General features: G+C 40.8%; 2 protein-coding genes across 4 annotated transcripts in view; one reads left to right on the top strand and one right to left on the bottom strand.

Annotated features, from left to right (window-relative positions):
• The first annotated feature begins 67 nt into the window (after positions 1 to 67).
• Positions 68 to 16741, top strand: si:ch73-61d6.3 (occludin). Of its 2 annotated transcripts, XM_067514663.1 has the most exons (9): positions 72 to 271; positions 3267 to 3858; positions 6083 to 6274; positions 6806 to 6973; positions 11459 to 11622; positions 13776 to 13994; positions 14937 to 15108; positions 15942 to 15983; positions 16396 to 16741. In XM_067514663.1, exons 2-9 carry the CDS (start codon positions 3286 to 3288, stop codon positions 16495 to 16497), a joined length of 1632 nt encoding a protein of 543 aa, XP_067370764.1. In that variant the 5' UTR covers positions 72 to 271; positions 3267 to 3285; the 3' UTR covers positions 16498 to 16741. The 2 variants fall into 2 exon arrangements, with proteins under 2 accessions (XP_067370765.1, XP_067370764.1); XM_067514664.1 differs by lacking the exons at positions 14937 to 15108; positions 15942 to 15983; positions 16396 to 16741 and adding an exon at positions 14550 to 14926 and having other exon boundaries at positions 68 to 271.
• Positions 16742 to 18499: 1758 nt separating this feature from the next.
• Positions 18500 to 24052, bottom strand: part of nr2f6b (nuclear receptor subfamily 2, group F, member 6b) — a 9592-nt gene continuing 4039 nt past the window's right edge. The window contains exons 3-5 of one of the 2 annotated variants that reach the window (XM_067514679.1): positions 21735 to 22066; positions 20976 to 21222; positions 18500 to 20544 (exon numbers count right to left, since the gene is read on the bottom strand). In XM_067514679.1, coding sequence (XP_067370780.1) covers positions 20270 to 20544; positions 20976 to 21222; positions 21735 to 22066 — 854 coding nt within the window. In that variant the 3' untranslated portion in view covers positions 18500 to 20269. Of the gene's footprint in view, positions 20545 to 20975; positions 21223 to 21734; positions 22070 to 24052 lie in introns of both variants that reach the window. The other variant, XM_067514678.1, reaches the window with a different exon arrangement.

Here is a 24052-nt window from a genome sequence, read left to right as displayed (position 1 = left end):
GCGGCGCAGACGCGGCGGTGTTGCGCATTGCGCACAGGAGGGACAAAGAGAGCCAGTTGTCCGTGAGGAAACCACTGTCTCTGCCTGGGACATAAGCTTCACAGCGGAGCCACGGCTTTTAAAGTTAGACACAGATGAACAGAGATTCACTTCAAAGTTAATAGAGACACAGGTTTCTTTTCTTACGGATTTTCCTCGGCGCAGCAGTGGAAGCAAAGTTCTGACAGGAAACAAGAACCGAGAAGTTTTCATCTCTTCCTGCGATTCTCAGGTAAGAAAAAGGTGGATACAAGTGACTCAAGTGGCATTATGGAAAGTTTTCCTGTCAGACTAAAACCTCATCCGCTTTTTTTTATGAAGCTGTACTTGTTCCTGAAGGATTTGAGCTTCAATACGCAGATTTTGAAGTGCGACAGGTGGGATCACTCGTCTTGTTTTCGCCATTTACCAACAGCCCTCAATGAGTTATTGGATCGAAACGAATGAGTCTGAGCAGCTACCACTGGCACAAAACTGCAACAATCACACCAAGACAAATAATTAATCAGGAGCGTGAATGTTGCTCAGTTTATTAGGTACAGCTAATAAATTATTATTAAAACAGTTTATCTTTATTTATCATTACTCGTGGGACGTGTTCTATAAGCTGCCGTTATTTATCTTAATCATTGTTGCCAAGAAATTAAATTTTTTTTTGTAATTGATATTGAGCCCCAATTGGATTTACTACTATAGAAGGCTAACCAGCAAATATTCACAACAACTCATTAATAATTAGACCCATGCCCGTGTAGCTCAGGACAGACACCAGTGTCTCCAAAATGAGCACCGAGTTCAATCAACACTTAAAATTCCAGTTTTAGTATTAGTTTCCACTGAAATAATTAAATGTACTGTGACCTGGGAGGTCTTTCGGTGGGTTGTTTTGGGGGCAGGAAGTCTTGGCTGAGTCCTGTATGTTTGCCAGTGGGCAGGGGGTCTAATTGTTTTTGACAGATGTGAGACATGTGACTGTACAACTGGAATTCCATTATCAGCAGCAGATGATCGAGTCTCTGTGTTGTGTAGTGGAGCTCCGGCTGCGGCCGGTGGGTGTCTGACCTGACCTGTGACCAAACACTGAGCTCTATGCCCAGCATGAAAATGAGATTTCAGAGCCAGTTTTTCGACAAACACCACTGTACTACTACTACTACTACTAGTAGTAGTAACAGTGTATATTCTTGTCAACTTGTGTGCAAAAAAGAAAGTTGTTTTTTTTCTTAATTTATCCACAAATTAATTTTTGATACATTGATTTCTACGTTTCTCTAAAAAAATATTGAGTTTCTTTAATGTAAAGACAAGCAGCAAATTCCTCCATTTGAGAAGCAGGAGCCATCAAATATCTGGAATTCCTAATTGACAACGACTTTTACTGCAACAGACAAACTGCGTTAAACTTTTGGATTTTGAAGATTTTAATGCCTTTATTCCATCTATACCTGCAGATGAGCAGGTTTGGGCTTCAAGTATTGTTCGTTTGCTAAAGTAATAAAATAGAGCAGGGTGCATTTAGCAGTGTTTGTAAGGCCTTAAGTGGTGGAACTTGCAGTTGTTTGTGCCTCCTCAGTGGAATCACTTAGATGGAGCTTGGGCCTCAGATTGTTTCCTGCCAGTTAATGATATAATCGCACACTGCAGTAGGATATAAAGTATACAGTATGCAGTATACATAGACCCAGTGGCTTCCAGCCCGGTGAGTTGATCAACAATTAAGGACACCTGATACCTCTGTACACACCCATCCACCTGTCCTCCCTCCTTTCTCTCTCTCTCTCCTGTCTCAGATCACTGAGGAGCAGCACACAGGGAGCCCTTGTTTGATCCTCCCTGGACAGAGCCCCAATTTTCTTTCTTCTTGTTTTTTTTTTCTTTCCCTTGACTCCATGGTAACACTGATCCCGTGACTAACAGCCTTGACGTTTGCTCCCACAACAAAGCAAGAAGTTATGGAGGGAGGGAGAGAAGGGGGACAGAGGGGATTGTGAGGGGGATGAAGGATATGTAGGAATGAGGGAGGGAATAATGGGAAGGTGTCTGGGATGGAGGCTCTGAGGCGGGACCTCTTCTGTTGAGCGTGCCAGAGCCTCGTAAAGAGAAGAATTATTACCAAGCACTGTGCCACGGAGAGTCTCCCTGCCTGTATGTCTAAACTTCTGAATAGCCGGGCATCTTGGCCATTACCTCCCTCACAATCTCACAGGGATGCCTGAACAGGAGCAAGATGGACAGTAGATGAGAGGTGTTTTTGCAATAAAAGAACTGACAGGGCACTTGGAAATTAATTCATGGATTGAGTGGATGATTTTACATCCAGATAAAGAAATGCTTCATTAAAGGCCATTTTACATTCAAAAGGCACTTTTGCAATTTTTTAAAATCTACAATACAGTTGAGAGGCAGAATGAAAATATCAACTTGAAATCATGCTTAAAATGTTGGTTTTCTACTGCACTATGGTGATTGTATGTTGGGCTCTGGGAACATGTGCTTGGCATTTTTTTTTAGAATTTTCCAAAACTGACTAGAAGTATATATCAGCACACAGCATTATTCTCATGTTAGATATCCATAAGAAAATTGTTCTGCTGTTTGCCAAGTGGTTTCACTGCAAAAAAACATGCAGGCTGCCCACTCCCTGAAAGCCCCTCTGCAGAAAAATAGGCAATGTTAAGTCATATGCACCGTGGCCTCGGTTATGTTTCTCTCTTAAAGATTTAAAAGAGGGATGTGAAAGTTTCAAAGTCTCGCTGGACATCGTGTAGGCTGCAGAAAGATTCCTACAGCCTCTGAAGAGGCAAAAAGGAAAGTATTGTTTGGCTGCACCCTCTTTCCTGGTACCGACATCCCCACACTGTTTCTGACTTTACTGGCCTCAGAGCTAAGGTCATTTCTATAACTCTTCTTTCTGTAAAGTTAGGAAAATCATGATCTAGTTTAGGATGCGGTAAGTGTTAATCTTTAGTTTCAGTGAAACCTAATTTACTCAACCTCCACAGACAGAAAATGGCACAGACTGTCGTAAATCACACTGCTTGGAAACAGTAAAACATTTACACTGTTGTGTCACTGAGTCACGCCTAGATTTCCCTTATCTTTCCCTGTAGCATTTTTCATATCAGCGCTGCTGAAAAACAGAGCAGGACAGTTCTTCCCACATTAATTCAGAACTTGCTCTCGCAATAGTCCTCAGACTCTTTTTGTTTTTGTTTTTCTGCTCACAGTTTGGGACCTCTGTCAGCAATGTTTGACAAGCAGCACTATGAGAGTCCACCTGTTTACAGTCCTCCTTTCATTCCACCGTCCAACAATGGCTTCGGCCCAGTAGGCAGCTTCCATAGCCCTCAGAGTGACTACAACGCGTACCCACCGCCACCGGGATCTTACTACATCGAGGACAAACCGCAGCACTTCTACAAATGGATGTCACCTCCAGGAATCATCAAGATCATGATGGGTCTGGTGATTGTGCTGTGCGTGGCGATTTTCGCCTGTGTGGCCTCTACGCTCATGTGGGACATAGGACAATACGGATATGGCATGGGAATGGGTTACTATGGTTCTGGGATGGGCTATGGTAGTGGATACTCTGGGGGCAGCTACGGCGGTTATGGGGGTTATGGAGGCTATGGCAACTACTACGGCTCCTACATCTCACCTTACTCGGCCAAAACCGCCATGATTGCCATGGCAGCCATTAATTTCATAGGAGCACTGGCATTCTTCATCACCAGCTTCTCTAAATCCAACATGGTCCACAGCAGAAAGTTCTTTCTGGCCCTCTTGATAACCAGCGTCATCATGGCTGTGTTACAGGTGAGACTCATTTAAGATTTTTAAAGTGTTTTAATGTGGATAGGTGTGTTCTATGGACGGCAACACAGTGGTCATTTATTTAGAGCTAGGAAATTAACTGCCAAAGGTGTATTGTAATTTGATAATGATAAATAAATACAATTCAAAAACTGCAGTACGTAGTGGCTTTCTACACATGAGAGTTCCTGAGCCACAGCGGCTTAGAACACACAGAGTGTTTACAGGATGTTTGATGGTTAAGGAAACTACACAAACTTCCACCTTCTGAAAAAAATGCTTTGTCTCCTCCTGTAAGCTTTAAAAGTTCACTTGTCACATGGTCTAGCTCAGTTATAAATTATAAACGGGCATGTTTTCAAAAATCCAAAATTCCAGAAATATCTGGCACAGGACTGCATGTAGTTAAGCTCTGGTAATACTACTGCAGTGCATACTGAAGTGGTACTGCACCTGACGTTGCAAGTAGTTGTAAACTCGCTGCATGGTAAATGAAAAAAGCTGGTATTTTGTTTGTCCATGAGGATATAACAATTCAGGAAGTAAGGGACCATGCAGGGCGTCTGAAGGCACGGAGACTGGCAGATGAGACTAGATTTAGGAAAGTAACTCATAATGTAGTCCCTCAGGGGACAACTACCACTAATCTAGGACCAAATCTTGTGTTATGGTCAGAAATCCAACAGGTTGTGTATTTTGTTGAGCTGACAGTATCGTGGGAGGACACTAGAAATGATCCACGAGATTAAAAAGCTTAGCAGAGTAGTTGGCAGAGAGTGGCCATCCTCTAGTCCATCAAGTGGAGTTTGGCTGAAGGGGTTGTGCTGGCAAATCCGTCTTGCTGCTGTAAACTGGTATATAAGAGGGTAGATCTTAAAGCAGGGGGCAAAAAACATGGCTGCCAGTTCCAGAAAATGGTTGTGGGTTAGAAAAGAATGAGTGACAGAGGCAAAGATGGGTGAGTGTTTAACTTGTAGTGTGTTTCTTGGTATGATGAAGATGCTCAAGAGGTTTGTTCGGTGTTTATATGGACATTCGGGCTGCATGCCAGGTAATTAGTATGACATGACTTGCCCCAGAAAACTGTTGATGTTTTCTTACTTAACGTAACTACAGTACGTTGAGGTAGCTGAAACTGACTGATAGACTGGATACTAATATTGGTTTTCAGACTCATTGTGGTCTGCAGTTAAACAAATGAATATGAGTTCTTGAGATGACATGTTTACAGTTAGCTCACAGCACAAACTATGCTATAAAAGATTTCTCTATATAAAGGAAGTCCCAGCAAAGAATCTGCTTAGCGTTCCACATGCGCTTTAAAAGTTTAAAAATCTAATTAAATCAAATTGAATTTAATGGAAACTTTGAGAGTTGGAATTGAATTGAATCGGGATAAATGGGCAATGTCCAGACCTAGGTACTCAGTGGATGGTGATTTTGGGGTGAACCTTTTATGGACAGTAGTATAAAAGATGTGGATGTTGGTAATGAGGGGGGTAGTTATAAAAACATGTTGTTGAGCCATCTCTGTGTTGTGGGCGTTATCTTGAGGGTTCCCACCTGCCGACCCTTCAGACTCACCTGCCCTTTCACACTCGCCAAGACAAGTATTTCATTCATGGGAGGTGCTGTGAGGTGGCTATTAGTCAGATCAGTGGGACAGTAGTAGCTGTTGGACAACTGATTGGGCTGAGCTCTGTGAACAAGTTGCCCAACAAGCCCCGTGGGCCAGCCACTGCAGCTTTACCTGATCAAATGCTCTTTGCTTAAGATTTGATTCAACTATGCTTTAAAGGTCAAAGAGTGATAATATTCTGATATAAGTGGTAGAGCTAGATAAGTAGGGGTAACATCTGGATTACTGAGCAGGCTGTGGCATTCAGATGAAACTACCAATCAAGCTAAAAGGGTCGGTGGAGCCACAGCAGGTTAGCCTGCGCAGATGCAATGTAGAAATGAGGGTGGGCCCGAGTTGCTGAGTTACTCTTTTATTCAGTTAGGGTAGGAATTAAAGTCAGCTTTAAAACGTATCAGGTCAGTTAAAGACACAGTGTGGGTCTAGAGAGAATAGTGTTGTCTGTCATCAGGCCCAGCAGATGTGACAGCAAATGAATGACCCTCATGAGACAAAAATGTCATCGAGCATGAATACTGGGCTCCTCTTTTTCAGTGAGAAACAAGCAGATATTAGTCTGTTAATGTACTAAGTCCATGTGTTTTTTAGGGCATTATAAACATTGTCTACATCGTCGGGGTGAACCCCATGGCCCAGAGCTCCTCCGGTATGATGTACAACCCCATGCTTATGATGTGCCAGAACCTCTACCAGACCAGCTACTCACAGATGGGAGGAGTGGGAGGCTTCCCCATGTACAACCAGTACCTCTACCATTACTGCTTTGTGGACCCACAGGAGGTTTGTACCATTTCCTGGAAATGTTTTTTTATGAGTTGACAGGTTAATTAGGGCTGCAAATGTCAGGTCTATTAGTTTATTGGTTTTTATTATTCCATGTTTAGTTTTTTAAGTAAACTTTCATGGAGCCTAAGCTTAAGGTGATGTCTTCTAATATTTTTTTTTACTATTCAAAACCCAAATGTATTCAATGTACAGTAAGCAGAAGAACATCATAACCACTCTGTGGGCTGAAAGCTCTGTCCTAATTCATCACCGTTTATTAGTTAAATATGCTTTTTATTAAGAATGTAGTCGCTGAGTCAATTGATGAAGATCTGAATGTACTCATGGTTTTTAGGCAGGGGGTGTTCAAGCCTCCTATGTTATTAGCCATGTACTGTTTTAAAGAATTTTCTACATTTGCTACATTTCAGGTACATACTTCCATATGTTGTGTGTTTCTTATTCCGGGATAAACTTTATCTAATTGCTTATCTTCTTGTGAACTTTCCAGATTTTATTTGCATTTTTTCCTTTTTTTTTTTTTAGGGTGTCGCCATGGTGTGTGGATTCCTGGTCGTCATCGCCTTGGGCATTGCTGCTTTTTTTGCACAGAGAACTAGAGGGAAGATCTGGCGCTACGGCAAACCAAACATCTACTGGGAAGAGCCTCTTGTTGGAGGGAAGGCCTCAGAGGGCAGAGATGTGGAAGAATGGGTAAGATAGGATGGTAGAGTTTAATAAGTTTGGGTTTATATGGGATTTAAAAAAGTCGGAAAAAAATTCAATTTTGACCCAAACTGACATAGAGGTTTTTGTTCACAGCTTGCAGTCAAGTAAATTGGGTCACTGAGAGTTTAAATCCAGCCTAAGGCAGGTTGATGCAATGCAGATGATGAAACAAACAACTACAGTGTTTTTTCCTGCATAGACGGCTAAGCCACCAAACTGAATGACATACGCTTTTCTCCATCTGTCACCAAATTGTTTGACTTATTCTTATGTAGCAAATTGGTTCCCACCCATTTTGTACATTGCACAGTAGGTCATCAGTCATGTGGTCATGCAACCCAGGTAGTCATTGCTGATAAAGACAGGTCTGCTTGTTGTGGTGATGCAGACGCAGTAAATAGCCGAGCTGAGACTGGCACATTCCTGCGGTTGCTTTGTCACTTGCTGTGCTATTTGTAACATTGATTTTGCTTGTATGCCCGGATTGTGATGTTGGGCACCAGTTTACAGCACCCATATGTGTCCATCGGGTGTCTTTATGAACTAAAAGTGCAAAAGATGCGTCGTGAAGTTGTTTATTCGGTCAGATGATCAAGCAGATAAATTGTCACGCTACCATAGGTCTCTCCTCCAACTGAGTCACTTTGTTCAGGGTCAGGGCTGATAGCAGTCAGTGAGTGTTTGCTCATGGTCTACTACCTGGTTTCACTGTGAGTAATCATTAACCCACTGAGAAGATTGTAAGCAGCCAGGCGGTTTCTAGGGACCCTGCCTTTAGGTTTTTAAATGTTAACAGCTTGCTGATTGTATGGGGCTGTTACCGGAGATATGGGTTGATTATTGACGCAACCTGCAACTTTTCAAACGACCCCTGTTACAATGAGTTAACATCAAAAGCTGCAGTTCGCATTTGGTAAAGTGAGTTTGCAACGCCAGTGTATCTGGATGGTTTTTGTGAGCATATATTTATAGTTATTAAAGGGATGAGTTAGCAAACTGACTGGACATCGCCTTAATAGGGAAGTAGATAATGAACAAACAGAGAATGTGTTGCCACCTTCAAATGTGTATTTATTGCATTAAATCACAGCATTTTGCAGTTATGTAATTGTTCAGGCTGATTTGTTTTAGCCGTGCAGCACTAGTCCACACGATATTCAAACACTGTGTAGGGCAGTGTCAGTACATACAGACACGTTGCGTTCGGTTAACACAGAGCAGTTACATCTTAAATAAATTCAAATGATAGAGAAATATATATTAAAAAAAAACACAGCAAAAAAAAGTATGGCGAACCAATTATTAAACCAAAATAAACACTTCTTATCTGCTCAGCCTCTCTCCAGTCCATTTGGTAACTGCCTGTGATAACAATTTAAAATGGTAATTACCTCACAAATGTGTAAAGATTAAGATGACTACTTTAGCAGATTTTCTTTTTCATGTTTTGAATAAAGGGATGACGTGTTATAAGCATCTACTGCATTGCATGAGAAATCCCACAATATGTATCTCGATCTGTACACTTAAAGGACTTAGAGTTCCTGACTTTGCTCTATCATTTGATCAAATTTGTCATTTGAGGTTGCAGAAAAGTGCCATGAGTCACAGTTTATCTTGTGCACTGACAGAACAGAAGCTCTGGGCAGACATGTTGTTATGTTGGATTAGAGCGAGCTGTTTGTTTTTGAAAGCGGTTGTCAGGGCCTAGAACATGGCATCATGCACACAGAGGTGTACAGCCAGAACGGAGAAGATGAGACAAGTCCAGAGCAAATCTTATGACTAGCACTGGTGTCTAAGAGTGGAGACATGTTTACTGATGCTATCAGACAGATTGTAGGTACAGTGTAACATGACAGACCTTGACACTTTTCACTGACGTCCTGTTGTTGATCTGTGTTTACTTTTAAGCTGGATAAAAGATTTAATGGCTGTTGTCCGTCTTTGAATAATTATTTATTCAGATCTTACTGTGCCTTGATTTTGGTGTCAGCAAGTTATTGGGACATCACATAACCTGCACCATGGCCAACATATGCTTTTGTAGCTTTGAGGCACCTTTAGTAAACTAGGCACTTTGTAGGTAGTGTTTCCATCCTTTTCTCATTTCCTCATATTTCATCTTTTCCACTCTGAAGTTTTTTCCTCAGTTTGCTCCCTCTACCACCTGAATATCATATCTGCTCAATAAAGTGAGTCATTAGGCTTGTTTAGCTCCTGTAAACACAAGGGCAGTGACAGTCTAAGGCTGTGGTTGGTTTGCGATTGTACCCATCTCTGTTGCTGAACTCGGGGAGGCCTGGCTCTCTGATGACCTCACACACACTGGCCTCATTCAGCCCAGCCAGGGGGGCTGCATTGTGTCCGCAGCATGAGGTCACCAGAGCCGGTTTTTGCTGGGCTATCTGCGCGCTGCACAGATGGAGAGAGAAAGCGTCCTGAGCTGGTTTCAACAACCTTAATAAAGCATCTTTATAATGTTGTGTGAATGTAGTAGGACATGGATGTTTAGAGCATGAAAAGGACTGGAACAAGTTAAAACACTACATACATATCCTGGTTTTTGGCGTAAAGCTCTTAAAGTTACAGGATGAAACTTAAGATAGCACGAGAGAGACTCTGAATCAGTTCTTTCTGCTCTGCCCAGCGCTCTGTCTTCCTGCACTGAAACCATCTGAACGGGTCATAGAAGCTAAAAACTCGCTGCTCTTCTCTGATTGATCAGATGGTCACATGGGTGAGCCTCAGTCAAAATGCTTCTAGAAGGGAACATCTCTGCACCACTGCCAGTTCTGTTCAGTGAGTCCGTGTGATGGGAAGCGTCCACCACACCGCTGCACCTTAAGATGAGGGCTGAAGCATCTAAGTAATTCCTATGTGTATAAATACAAATTACATAACAAAAACAAACAAATAAATAAAACAGCTTCAGCTGAACCTCCCTACCATATTTTTATGCAACCGTTATGATGTTTTGAATGAAAATACTGAGTAGTTGAATTTCTCTCCCTCAAGTCATTTCAGGTGTATTTGGCCTTTTAATTCTGCTACAGTTGCTTCACAGAACTTGTTGTAAAAGGTTTCTTGCTGATTTTGCATTGCACAAGTACAATCATCACATTTTACAACATATATACAAGTCTTGAAGTGTGATTGTTCACATTAAGAGCTCTTCATTTTTCCTTCAGCGCCTCTTCTTTGCTTTTCTTTAATTGCTTCCTTCCTCCACCATCACACCATGTGTGTGCCACTACATTCTTCTCCAGCACATCTCCCTCATTTCTGCACTCTTTCACGCTTTCTCCACTTCCCTTTTTTTCCTCCTTCCCTCAAATGCCACCATTCTGTCTGCACGTCTCTCTTTGGCTTCTTGCTTTGCTTCAGCGGGTCTGGGACACTCAGAGACACATACATTCTGTGCTCACAGCCCAGCAGCTGCTGAGAGGCTTATTGTTGGGATTCTCACATGAACTGCACTCTTCAAACTGGATTCTCCTGCAGCTGCCCCTTACCCAAGCACTCCACCCACCATGATTATTGTTTTTTGAGGGCTGGGATGATGTTAGGCTCTGCCTGTGCACTGTGGGGAATTCAGGAGGTTGCTCGCTGATGCACCACCCAACAAAGCAGGACAATTTTATGCCGTAGGGAAATAGTAATTTTTCAGATCTGAAACAAAAATTTATCCCAAGGCTGTTATGCCTTTAAAACACATACAGCATGTTTTTTGGGCGGATGTCCTAAAGTTTCTCAGAAACCTCCCTTTTGGTTTAAAGTGTACTTCTATAATGATTTAGTTATCCTCTTTTGTGTCTTTTTAAGGACCTCAGATCCTCTTTGTGCTACTTCTTGAGGCAGAAATGTCCCATTGCTTCTAACATGAAGCCAGTTAGCCATCCAGGAAGCAGGGACAAAATAAGACTTGTTCAAAGTGTAGCCGCTACTCCTTTGTGTTGAGAGTAAGGAAAAGGCATTTTATGCTGGAAGAAGCCTGCATTGTGATGTATTCCCTAAAGACTTTCCTCACAGGAAGGATGTGGGAATTGGGACTTTTTTCTGAAGAAAGCAATAAGGAGTTTGTGAGGATGTAAGACAATGCAGAAAAGTGAAAGGAAAGCAGAAATTATTTTCCATTATTTTCTGTGTTTAATATTGCTATGAAAGAAACAGGCATAAAATATGGGAAAACCTAATTCCGTAAAAAAAGGTTTTGGTTTTCTAATGGTTGGGTTTGTCCTTTTCGAGCATTGTGAGCTGAGGAGTTGGACTGTGCCGTTTAATTTCATGCCTCACTGCTCTCTCAAACTTTAAACACTGATTACCAAAACTTGCCTTAATCTGAGGGAAGAAGAATGATTCCTTTAACAGGAAATCAGTTGTTAAACCGTGCCTGTGGTGCATCCTGCTCTTTGTGAGAGTTTAGTTTGTTTGAATCAGCCCCTTTTTGTTTTTTCCTGCCCGCTGTAGGTGAATAATGTGGAGGAAAGCCGCAGTGTTCAGGACGCCCCTACCCTGTTGGTGTCAGAGAAGGGAGGTGGGCTGCTCAACGCCTCAGCAAACAGTGTCATCTCCTATCCCCCAGCCAAGGTGGACAGCAGCTCTTATAATGGGGACAACTACAACATCCACGAGTAGGTGACCCTGTTTTTTTTGTTCATGCTTTTATTGGGTTGTCATCTGCTATCTCCTATCTGCTTTCAAGGGCTCCTCAGGTATCTGCTGTAAATACAGTACAGCTACTCATTCAGCAAAAGTATTTAGTTTACCCTCAGCAGGTAGGTGCGTTATCCACCTGGGAAAATGTACTTACAATCAAGTGAGGTGAAGTACATCATGACTCACTAAGTATTTCTAAACACGAAAGTGAAGTAGGACTGACGTGCATGATCTCACGTAGTTTTATATGGTTTTATACGATGGGCTGGATTGTCCAGTACCTGAGAATCAAATAGGACTGGATACATTTAATTATATATGTTTAAGTTCAAGACAAGTCACCAAAAGTAATTTAATCTTTTACTGGAAGCCAAAATATAAATACGTTGCATATATAAATATGCAACCTGATTTTCCTTTACATATACTTGGTGCATTACAAGCTCAAGTAAGATTAGAACTCGTATGCGTTTGTTGTTTGACTGTTGAGAAACCCTTCTGTCACGTGTGTCCGCCCAACAATCAACTTACAAACATGTGACTTTCGAACAATATCTAATCACTGCTTGGTTTTAAAGCCTGTGAAAACATATTGCCCTGCCCAGAAAACAAGCTCTGTGTATGACCTTTGAGCCCGTGTTGGATTAACTATCCCCCGGTCTTTTCCCCTCATGTTCATGAATTCTCTGCAGGAGGATAGATCTAGATGTTTGTCACAGAATAAATAAATTCTAACAAAGCTAGAATTTAAAATTAATTAGCACCCGACACTGTTAACAACATTAAAAAAAAACATCTAATAATTAAATTTGACACTGCAGTTGCAGACATTTGGACATAGTTGTTGTTTTTATGATTTCCTCCCTCACAGCGGACAGAGCTACAATATTTATGAGCACAAGTATTTTACCCTGAAGACCTGCTGTGTCCTCTGATGTTGACATATTGCAGCCCCCCCCTTTTTTTTTTCGTTTTGTGGGAATTTTTAATATCTGCACCGCTGGATTTGGATTCTTCTACAAATCCCCACAAACCTACAAAATTGAGCACATCTTGCTCTGTTGTTATTGAAGAGCTGTGTCTTCACACAGCAACAGTAATGATTAGTGATCCAAAGTGTCTACTTCCCTCCATACGTTATCAGTCCGGGGCATATCAGTTAATAATACTTTTGTTTAGTTACAGTCTGAAATCATTCCTCTATCTGGGTCATAATGATCTTGGAGCATAATTTGCGTCATCCTGCTCTGAAACTGCTCTGCTTTGCTGTTTATGCTCTGCCATCTGCTGCACAGCCCTTCAGGTGGACATTGTTATAAATTTAAAGTGAAGACACATGCTGCAAAAGAAATAATGCAGAAATTGTCAAAAGGCTCTTGATTCGTTAGATGGGTGAGCCTCAATCTGTCTGTAAAAAGTTTAATGTCAGTAAGATCAAGGACACATTTAAACACTGTTTATGAACGCACTGTGCCCAAAGGTACTGTTTGACATTTTCGTAGATCCTGATACCATCCATCCATTACAAAGCAGGAAACAACTCACTAATTAAAGCATTATCTGATTACGGTTTAAAAAGATAAAGTTAATTTCCCTTATAATAATCTTTATGGAAACTCTTTGGCCTTTTCTTTATCATGAATTTGTGGAACATGACCCACAGTTAAAACTTTTTTTATGTAAGGATTAGAGAGATAACATTTACCGTGTTAATGAATGAGCATTAACGGTGTTTGTTAGCATCGCACAGAGCAGTCCTTAGAGATTTCTGCCACCGGCAGTGGAGAAACTCATCAGCTGCTGGCTTCAACTTCAGATGTTGATCTTCTAATTATCTCATCTATTTAACTGCCAGAAAGTAAATAAATTTAATTTCCAAAAATGTCTTAGAAAGATAATACATGTACAATATAAGTAGTAATCAGAAAAAGTAGGTGTTTTTCCTTGTAAATGTATTTGAACATTTGAATCTCGTGGGTCATTTACTTTTGTGCTGTTACTGTGCATTTAGCTTTGTACAGTTCCTTTTTGCAACAAGGACAAAAACACAAATGTAGAAATCTTTGATTTGAAATGTCCACATTTTTGTGTTTAATAATGTTCCGTTTCCCTTTTTGCTGTCCCACAGTTACTCAGAGAGGACCACCAGCCAACCATCGGAGACCTTCTACCATGGCGAAGGGACCAGCTCCAGCCCTTCAGAAGAGACAGGCGGTGGTCGCAAACCCTCTGCCAACAGGGGCAAGAGACGCAGGCGTAACCCAGAGCTGGACGAGTCTCAGTATGAGACGGAGTACACCACGGGAGGAGAGACTGGCAATGAACTAGATGTGGAAGAGTGGGAGAGGTGAGAATTAAACTTTCACGGCTGCACTGCTATGTCTCAGTGAAGCTCACACTCTGGATGAGAGAGAAATTTCATTAGCCAAGAAGTCTGATGTGGGTTGGAGTCGCTCCCAAAGGACCAGACCTACATTTTCAGATTTAAGTGAATCATTATGAGCTCGGAAAAAAACAAGCTAATGTGGAAGTTACTTTGATTCATGGTATAATGCATCTATAAAATTAACCGCTGATTAAAACGCATGGAAAAAGTTACAGTCTGTATTTGCCTCCCTGCGTCCAGGAGGTTTGTTAATCCTCTGAGGCATGCCACTCCACGTAGGCTGTACTCAGAACTAATGAGAGAACTGGGGCAAAGGTATGAAACATATCAGTATAGTTAAAGAGAAAATATTCTGACTTACTTGTGGTTGGATTCACCAAGGGTGGCAGTAGCTCAGTTGGCAAGGCAGTTGTCCACTGAACACAAGGTCGGTGGTTTGATCCCCAATCCCGGGTATAAGTGTCTCTGGGAAAGACACTGAACCCCTAACAGCCCATTTCCCAATTTTTCCCCAAGGCCGGTCCAAGGCCAGTAGAACTTGGGGATGGCTGCGTCAGGAAGGGCATCCGGCGTAAAAACTGTGCCAAATCAACATGCGGACAATGATCCGCTGTGGCGACCCTGAACTCCCAGGATAAGCTGAAAGGACAAAGAAAAAAGGAAAAAAACAACTTGTGGTTTGATTCACCACCACTTCCACAGATATCCTTGAGGGAGACATCTGACGGGGAATGCACCATAATTGACTGTAGCTCTTTAACATGTGCACTTTGGTTTAGTTAATCTGATGACCTCACCGAAGTTGTAATTTTCAGATCTTCATTGTACAGCTTGACCATTGCACTGATTTCTGTCTGTGTGTTTCTCTCCTCTCCCAAATCTGCGTTCCTGCTCTTCCTGCAGGATGTATCCAGTGATAATGTCTGATGCTCAGCGTCACGATTATAAGAGAGAGTTTGACGCCGACCTTAGGGAGTACAAGCGCCTGTGCGCAGAAATGGACGACATTAATGATCAGCTGAATAAACTCAGCCGACAGCTGGACACACTGGACGACACCTCTGCCAAATACCAGGTGAGAAATTTCATAGTTTTTTAAAGATTTTTGCAAGACTTTGAACTGAAAATACCAGGTTGGAGCAATATTCATGAAATATCATTATTAAAGGCCTTAACACAGCTTGAAGAGCCTCATTGCAACACGCGAGGCAGAAGATCTCATCCACTGTAAATGACATGCTGTTATTTCACTCAGTGAAGTAATAATATTGTTGTGTGGGTTGTGAATGTCAGAGGACTTTGAAATTGTGATAAAGTGGCTATAAAGTTTTTCCATAAACAATTCTACAATGAGTCTTTCAAAATTTCTTATTTGTCCCTGAAAATGCCAAAGTTTAGATGTATGTTGATTAGCATTTTGTACAATAAACTGATGCTGAACTTATTGCACATATGTGTCGCTCAGACTTGCCTCTGTCCTCTATCTCCTGCTACCTGGCAGAATTGACATAGCAGTTAATTCATGTGAACATAGCAAAGGCTCCGATAGACAGAGAAATCATTCATCATTAAATCATAAATTCACCACGTGGGGTTTTATAATCTGCACCACATGCAACATTGTCTGTCCTTGGCCTTTTGAATCAGATAAGGAAATATGCCCCACTCATCAAAAAAAAACAAACTAAAAAAAATGGAAGGTGCCAGACAGACAGTCGATTTTAAATGCACAGAACAGAGCAACATAAGTTGACATTATCGACACTTGAGAAACAAATGAGAACATTAGAACATTAGTTCGTTTTAAAGTAAAGGGAAAAAACAAACACAGATGAGGTTCTTTCAGTATTCACTTTGTATTTGAGGAAGATGTGTGATCATCATGTTTTTCCTTTTTTTTTTCCAAAGGCTGTAGCAGAGGAATATAATCAGCTAAAGGACCTAAAGCAGGTAAGGAAACACTTGTGATGATACAGTACATCAAATCCACTTTATATAACAAATGTGGCAATGTTGTATGGCAACATGGAAAAAAGATTTTTGTTATAAACCTCATGTTAGTTAATTAATTTTGCAGTTACAATTAGTCATTTAGTATAACACACTAAGGGCAACGTGGGTTTCAGCATCTTGTGCCCAAAGTCACTTCAACATGTAGCCAGGAAGAACTAAGATGGGAACCACTCCCCCGTGGTTTGTGGATGACTGCTATGACAACTGAGATATATGTTCTTTCACATATATAACATTCTGTAATATAACAATGTATCACAGAGCTTTAATTATTGTTTATAATAGGGTGACAAATACGCATTGTTGCACTGTTAATTACTGACTCGTCTGTGCTCTTTCGGCTCTGCAGACGTCAGACTACCAGTCTAAGAAGAAGGAGTGTCGCAGGCTGAGACACAAACTGTTCCACATCAAACGCATGGTGAAGGATTACGACAAGAACCACTCATGAATCCGCTGAGTCCAGACTCTCAGCTCTACACTGCAAACATTCACAGACATGGGTCAGGGTACACTCCAAAACACTGCTAAGACTCTGATGCTCTGAGACCAAAGTTACGTGTACAGCACCTGCACACATAGGGAACATACTGTATATTATATACAGTATAATAATGATCTAAATATGTGTTTCCCTCATTCTCTCTGATCGATTTTGTATAAAAGACAATATTTGGGGGGCGGGTGGGGGGGGGGTGGGGGGGGGGGTGGGGGGGGGGGGGGGGGTAATGAAAGCAGGACCCCTCTACAGCAAACACTGCCGCTTTTAAAGGTCCAGCTCATTGTTCGTGGAGTAGTTGGAGAAAGGTTGTTGGAAAGTCACCTGACCTTCAGTCCCTTGTGATAACACTGGGCTTGGTTTCTGTTGCTCTGTTTGATCTCCAGATTGGCAACTTCACTTTATCTCCACAGATAAGAGGTGGAACAGTATTGTAGAGAACATAGTAATGGGTTTCTGGGATTGTTTATTTAAACCCTTGGTGATAGCGCTATCTCAAATGAACTTGTGTTTTTTTGTTGTTTTTTTTACCCCTAATCTAACGGCAATGTGAGCGAAGACCTAACGGAGGCAAACTGGACAGTGAGACATGTGTGGCATTGTTGTATCGTGTATACGTTTAATGGATCCTATTCATAGTACGCACCATGAACAAATTTACAGTATCTGTTCCTTAGATACAGCAGATATCCTAGCATTTGTAATTTCATATGTACATACAGTACTAAAGAGTAGCATGTTTGTTAATCAATGATCATTGAGCTATGCAAATGATTAAAAATTGTTTTTTTTATATTGTTTAGTGTGCACACTCCTCAACAAACTGGAAAATGTGTCTTTCCATTTGATTCTTTTACCAATAAAAATCATCGTCTGTTGTAATTTTTGCATTAATCCTCTTCACGTGTAAAATCTTACCAACTACTGTATTCTAAAAAAATGATTTAGACACGCTTTGGTTTTTCATGCATTTGTATTTTTAAGAACATTTTTGTAATTTTTAAAACCATTTGCGAGCCATTTATTTTTGTATGAATTTATTTTCTTTGAGGCTATTACACTTTTTTTTTAACTATACATATGATATGGTGTCTAAAAGTATTGAATTTAGTAAGTAATAAACATGTGTCATTCTCTAAAAACCAGCCTGTTTTTGGGACCTCTGTGGTTTGGAGATTTCTGCAGCTCTGTGCACCTGCAGTTAGTGTCCAGCAGGGAGAGCAGCTAGATTTTGCTTTTGGCCACTAAACACATGTAGGCCAACATCCCAGTAAGCTAACTGCAATCTGTGACTGCCGTCTGATGGTGAAATACTTTAATGTTCAGCACTGCATTGTCCGGGATGCACACAGTCAAGAATTTTTTGTAATTGTTTGTGCAGTAAGTATATAAAAAGTTACAAACAAGAAATTATGTCCAACTACTAATGGCTTAGTTTAAACTTCCCATTTGACATTTAACACAATATAAGCTTGTTATAAATAGTATATTATGATGTAATGCAGATGGCTGCAAGAACAGAGTATGATTTTACTGCAATTGTTTTTAATGCTGCTGGAATTTGCTGATGGAGTACACATGAAACATGTATGTTTAATGCGGTCTCATTAATGTCAGGAATGTTTAAGGATGTTTTATTTTAATTACCAGTGAATTTGCTGTATGTCTTAATAGGTGCTGGGAGTCCATGGTGTCACTGATGTCCTGTTTTGTCTGACCAACAAACTCATAAATATTGACAGTAAAAATGAAGCAGATTACAGAAAATCAGCGTTCTCACACTGTAAACTTGGAACAAACAAATGTTTTGTGATGTGCGTAATTAATTGACATACACAATTAATGGATCATTAAATATCACGTTAGCTATTTTTCTTCACTGTTTAAGCTCTTGTTAGAAATCTCGACAAAAATAATGGAAATAATGTTTCTAATTCTTAACCCAACCTCAAAAGAAATGCACAAACTTTTATTTCTAGTGATGCAAAAATAACCCGGCAGTTATATGAACGTCTTTAGCTTTTTTGTTGTGGTTTATTCACAGAAGCACAGTTTTTTCAAACGTAAAGCTACAAAATTATATCATTATATCCAAAAGCTTAACACAAAGTGACTAAGGGCTAACATAATGTTTAACAGCAATGGTTTGTGGTCATTGTTGGCTTATTTATCATTTATCAGAATATGTAAAAATTTATTCCAAAAACATGTTTATCCCAAACAGTCTATGACCAGTCGCTCACACCTACGTAGCACCAACAAACACCAAAACATCTGCCATCTACTTTTAAAATGGGATTATTTAATGGGATTACTTTACTTTATACAAGAAAATAACGTGTCCCGTTTGCAGCTGAATCAGAGTCAAGTGACTCAGTGTTTAGATTTCTCTGTAAATGTTCTGTCTTTATTAAACTTCATTTTCATAAATCAAACTTTACATTTTCAAACATTTTCAACTATATTTTAGCCAAAGTCTGGTGCTGTCTCTGATTTCTGAGATAATGTTACCTTGATCCCTCTAAATTTATCTTCAGCACATGAATTTTTCACTGTACAGTCTTTGATGTACAAAACATGAGGTAATAATGTTAGACAGGGATGTGACTGTTTGAAGAACCAGGCTACGTTTAAGTACATTTACCACCACTTCTGGTTGATTACTACAGTAACATTAATAATATACTATATTAAAAGAATAAGTCAACATTGTGGGTGATATGTTTACTATTATGCTGTGGAAGCTGGCTCAGCATAGTGACGTGTAAAGGGGGGGCAGCTTAATGCAGCTTGATTGGTTTTTAAAAGTAAAAAAAAAAAACATAACATTCACCATTAAACTTCATAACTAGCCATTCACTGGTTTGCAGATGTTATGTGCTCAGCCTGTAACAAACTGGATTCACGGCTGCTCAGAGCCAGGCTGACCCTTTCCCCATACTCCCAGTGTATATGCTAAATGAATCTGCTGGCTCCAGTGGTAACAATCTTCTCATCTAACCGAAAAACAAGTGTAATGCCCCGAATATTGAACTATTCCTAAACTAAATAATATGCACAACATTTTCTTGTAGGAAGTGTACAGTAATGTCCAATTCTCTCTTTTGTTTTAATGATGTACAAGGTGATATTTTGCAGTTTTTCCAAATACGTCTTGGTAACAAAGTGATATTATATTTCACATATCACACGGTACACAATTTTGATTCTACATATCTCAGTTGTGATGATGTAAAGCTTCGAGGTTGCCACACTAGGCCAGTGCAGTGTGTGAAAGTGGCACCACTATGGCTTCATTCAGAGTTAAAATCAAAGCAGGAGTAAACGCACAGAGCCTGGGATCAAACTGAGTCACATTATTGGGTAATGTGGGACGAGGTAGTACAGGCACATGGCCTTGTGTAAGAGTCTGCAGTTGTTTAAAGCACGGTTTCTTTGTGCAGAATAAGACAGAGAGAGATCAGATGAAAGAGAAATCTGACAAGTGCTGCAAACATTTGTATAAATCATACACTTCGTTAACCTGAAAGCAGCTTTGGTGTGACTACCACCAAACTCTACAAAGCTGATGTGGGAGAATATGACCTCTACACTCATGATTAGGGCCTCAGATGTCCCAGTTTGTATTCCTAATATTTTGTTTGTGCTCTTAAGTATGTAATGTTTGTGAGCTTAGCATCCTCCTCACTGATCTCAGTCCTTTGCACTCTGTAGTGAGCAAGCTTCACTGTCCTGGTGCATACGGCCAGCTGATCGAGCTTCCTGATAGCTGCATGTCTCGGATCAGGGTCTCGATGGGCGTCTTGCCCACCAGGCGCATGAAGAAGAGCTGGGAGATGAGGTTAGCCGGCACCGCACGCAGAGCGGGGAGACGCAGCAGCAGGCGGCCAAAGCGCTGGGGCTGGTTGGGGTACTGCAACCTCTCATACTCTGTCAGGGCAACCTGGGCCTTCTCTTGCAGGGACTCTACATGGGCCTGGTCTGTCAGCCCACATGCATCTAAAAGCATAAGAAACAGAAGAGGTTGTCACTATTTTATAACCAAGAAACCAGGTTTAACATTTAATTAGTGACCTTTAGTGGTGCTGGGAGTCAAATATTGACTATTTTCAGGTATAGCTAACCCGTCCTCTGGCTGTACAGTAGCTTCATACTTCCCATGTAACTCCTGGCAAGAAAACTATTACTTTAGAGGAAACTTTCTTCCTTATTTGTCTTCCCTCAGTGAGGTCAGAGGTCACAAAGGATCTATGGTGCTGGGGATTTCATGTCCTGCTGGTCCTGGTAGCTTAAACCCTGACTAATACCTCACCCAGAGAGGTTTTTTTTAGTTTTTGACAAAGACACTGGGACTCAGTTTACAGTAAAGGTATCCAGTTACAGCATCCATCATCACGCACACAACCTTGTGAAAAATCAAACAAACTCACCAGGCGAAAAGAGTGCGATGGCTTTGAGGCAGCTGTACTCCGCTGAGTCCACCTGCAGCCTGTTCAGCTTGTCCACCTGCTCCTGGAAAATCCTGATCTGATCCATAAAGGACACCACCCTCTCGGCGGACATCGGAGACGAGTGAAACCCAGCTGCTGCCAGCAGTGGGGCCATGTGGAGAGGCAGAGCCGACTGAGCTGCATTCAGGATGAACAGCTCACTCCAGCTGAGTCTTAGCAGCGCCACCTATGTGGTTGGAAATTAGGAAAAGGTGACTTTGTGTAGTGACTTCCAGTAGACCTTTGTCACAGGTCACAGTTGGAAAATTACGGATGTCATTTAAAGTTTTATGATGTTCTTTTTAATTGTGCACTAAAGCATGACAGTGTCTCAGTGGACAATGCTACAACCCAGAAAGTGAAGCAGCTAAAGGGAATTCACCCCTTAACATTTACACCTTTGCTTTTCTTCAGTGAGATGTCAAAATGTGATCTGTGCATAGAGCCATCTGAAGGTCATAAATGTAAGCACAGATGAGACGCTTAAAGGGACATGAAAAAGCAAGAATAACATTTCTCTAAATGTTTTCTTTCTTGCTGTTTGCTGTATGCAAAGCTAAATGGAATTTAGGTTTGAAGGTAATTCAAATTTTTACATTTTCCCGTGAATTTAATTCGGAAACTGTATTAAATGTGTTAAATGAATTTTCAAATGTAATCTGGTGTTCAAAAGAAGTCTCCAGGCATGTCTTCACCAACCTGCTCTGACACTGGGAGTTCTGGGAAGTATGGGATGTTCCTGGCCCACTCGATGGTGCTGAAGAGCAGCCGGGCTGCCAGCTCACAGATGCTGTCGATGCCCATGACAGAGGCTCCACTTGCAGACGTCTGCATCTGTGCTTGGTTGTAGGGGGCCCCGAAACGGTTGCTGGGGTATGGCTCCGCCCGGAGCAGCTGGGAGATGAGCTCTGAAACTGGCTGCCCGTTGAAATACTCTGTTCCAATGTGACCAGGCCCTGCACCTCCGACCCCCCCTACCAGGGAGTTTGGGCTGATACCTGAGTGAGGCGGTGGAATTCGACCCCGCTGGACTGCTACAGAAGAGAGAGAACAAACACCATAGAGAGAGAGAGAAAACTGTTTTTACACTTTGTACTCTTTTTGTAATGCCAGCCAATAAAACTCCTGCCTGAAATCAGGAATGATGTCTGATGTAAAACTTTTTGTAAACTGGGGCTTTTCGTTGTTGTGTCCTGCAATTTTACATTCAAATAACAGAAGAAGAAATCCTAAAGTTTAAAATGCATTAGAAATTGGACCTGTCAAGCTCAAACAGCAGGGAGGCAGCCTAACTGCACAAGATGCCCACACAAACCAAAAGCGTAAATTGTAGAGGAGCAGGAAAACTGATAGAGCCAACTTCATGTCAAAATGTTTGCTTTGGAATAAAGAACCATCAATGTGCTGTCGTGACTAAAGAGGACAGCTTTACAGATAACTACTCCGTGTCTCCAGAAAACATGGCATACTGTCACAGATTTTAAGATCAGGATGTTTTCAACTAGAGTGGAATCAAGTTGTGTTTTCCACGACATAAATCTCACCGAAGGATTTAAAGTCGTTGCTTCCTTGACTGGGTCAAAGGTAAAACAGTCATTTCCAGGTAATGTGGAAACAGTTTAACCTACGTCACGGCACAGTCAGCTTTGTACATTAACAACCAGGCCTAATATAACCACACGGACACACTGACCTCAGTGCACATTATGTATGGGAGAGCTTGTGGTATCCACTGACATAGACTGAAAGTGGGGTTAGGTTACACTAGAATACATGACAGTAAACCGAAGCATTTAAATAGTTTGTGATGGATTTGTAATATGTAGAAATGAAACAAAGGACTGGTCTAGGATGCTACTCAACTGTGCAGAAAGTGATCTGTTATTCGGCTTTTTCAGCCACATTCACTGCAGGTCAGTGTGTTATGAGCAAACTTTTCAACTTGCTGCTGTTGTTTTCTGTTATGCAAATCAAATATGGTTGACTCCAGTTTTCCCCTCTTACTCATTAAGCACTGGGGTAAAAACATAGTTTAGTTGACAGTATAAATATTGTGATGGAATCATTGGCAAATGTTGGTGGCTGCCTCGGTCAAGTTAAACGCTTTCTCTGTGAATTCAGATGAATTTGAATATGTGTTTCTGAGAATTTGTGCTTGTGTGGGTTTACTTATCTTCAGGGTGTTTGTGCATGGACTTGTTTGTTGTTGTTTAGATGAATGGCTATGATATGTTTAAGCATCAGGGTTGGAAAGCAGCTCAATTGTACATTCACGTTGACTCAAGTACTGTATTTAAATTTTAGGTAATTGCACTTTACTTCCAATTCATGCTACTTTGCACAGATACTCTGGTAAACGTAAAAATACAAAAATTAGATATAATTGTCACTACCTCAACCCCAACATTGAAATGGTGCTTTCACACGAATGTTTATGCAACTTTTAAGAACTTTTGCAGCCAAAATTTTTCTTCATAAACAACTGTTTGTTTCTGCTACTATTTTTAATTAAACCCATGGTAATTAATTACTGAGGCTGCTTGTGACCAGCATGTAGCCTCAACCCAAATCACAATATTACACTAATTTGATATAGTGAAGATAGCAAACAGTTGCATATTTATAGTTTAGATGATAAATGTTTCACAGGTTAGTAGTTAGTTGCTTGTGTTTTTTTTTCAACTTTTCCAAATTGATAATTATATCCCCAAACCCACCATTTAATGAATCTTTTTTAAGTGCTCAGTGGAATTTTGTAAGTTTGTTTACAATGGACATTGGAGATAATGAATAATTGGAAATGTACATGAAGATAGATGATGGTGTTCATGTCGGTGTATGATTTGCCTGATTTATGTCAACAACACAGAGCGGATACAATATAATATTTGCCTTTTCGTCTTTATCGTGGATGCCCATGTCATTTAGAAAGCATGTAGTTTTTTATTGTTAAATTAAATTAGCAGGGACCATAGACATGGATGGATTACTGGGCATAGGCCCAGAAGCCCCAGATG

Source organism: Channa argus, chromosome 8, assembly GCF_033026475.1.
Source record: "Channa argus isolate prfri chromosome 8, Channa argus male v1.0, whole genome shotgun sequence".
NCBI classification, from domain to species: domain Eukaryota; kingdom Metazoa; phylum Chordata; class Actinopteri; order Anabantiformes; family Channidae; genus Channa; species Channa argus.
This window is presented reverse-complemented; position numbering and strand designations above follow the sequence as displayed.

Bases quoted from the DNA above. Each gene is read 5' to 3' on its own strand.
- si:ch73-61d6.3 (XM_067514663.1), top strand. From the start codon at position 3,286: ATGTTTGACAAGCAGCACTATGAGAGTCCACCTGTTTACAGTCCTCCT. The intron at 6,275-6,805 runs GTTTGTACCATT...TTTTTTTTTTAG, and splicing joins GCTTTGTGGACCCACAGGAG to GGTGTCGCCATGGTGTGTGG. The intron at 15,109-15,941 runs GTGAGAAATTTC...TTTTTTCCAAAG, and splicing joins ACACCTCTGCCAAATACCAG to GCTGTAGCAGAGGAATATAA.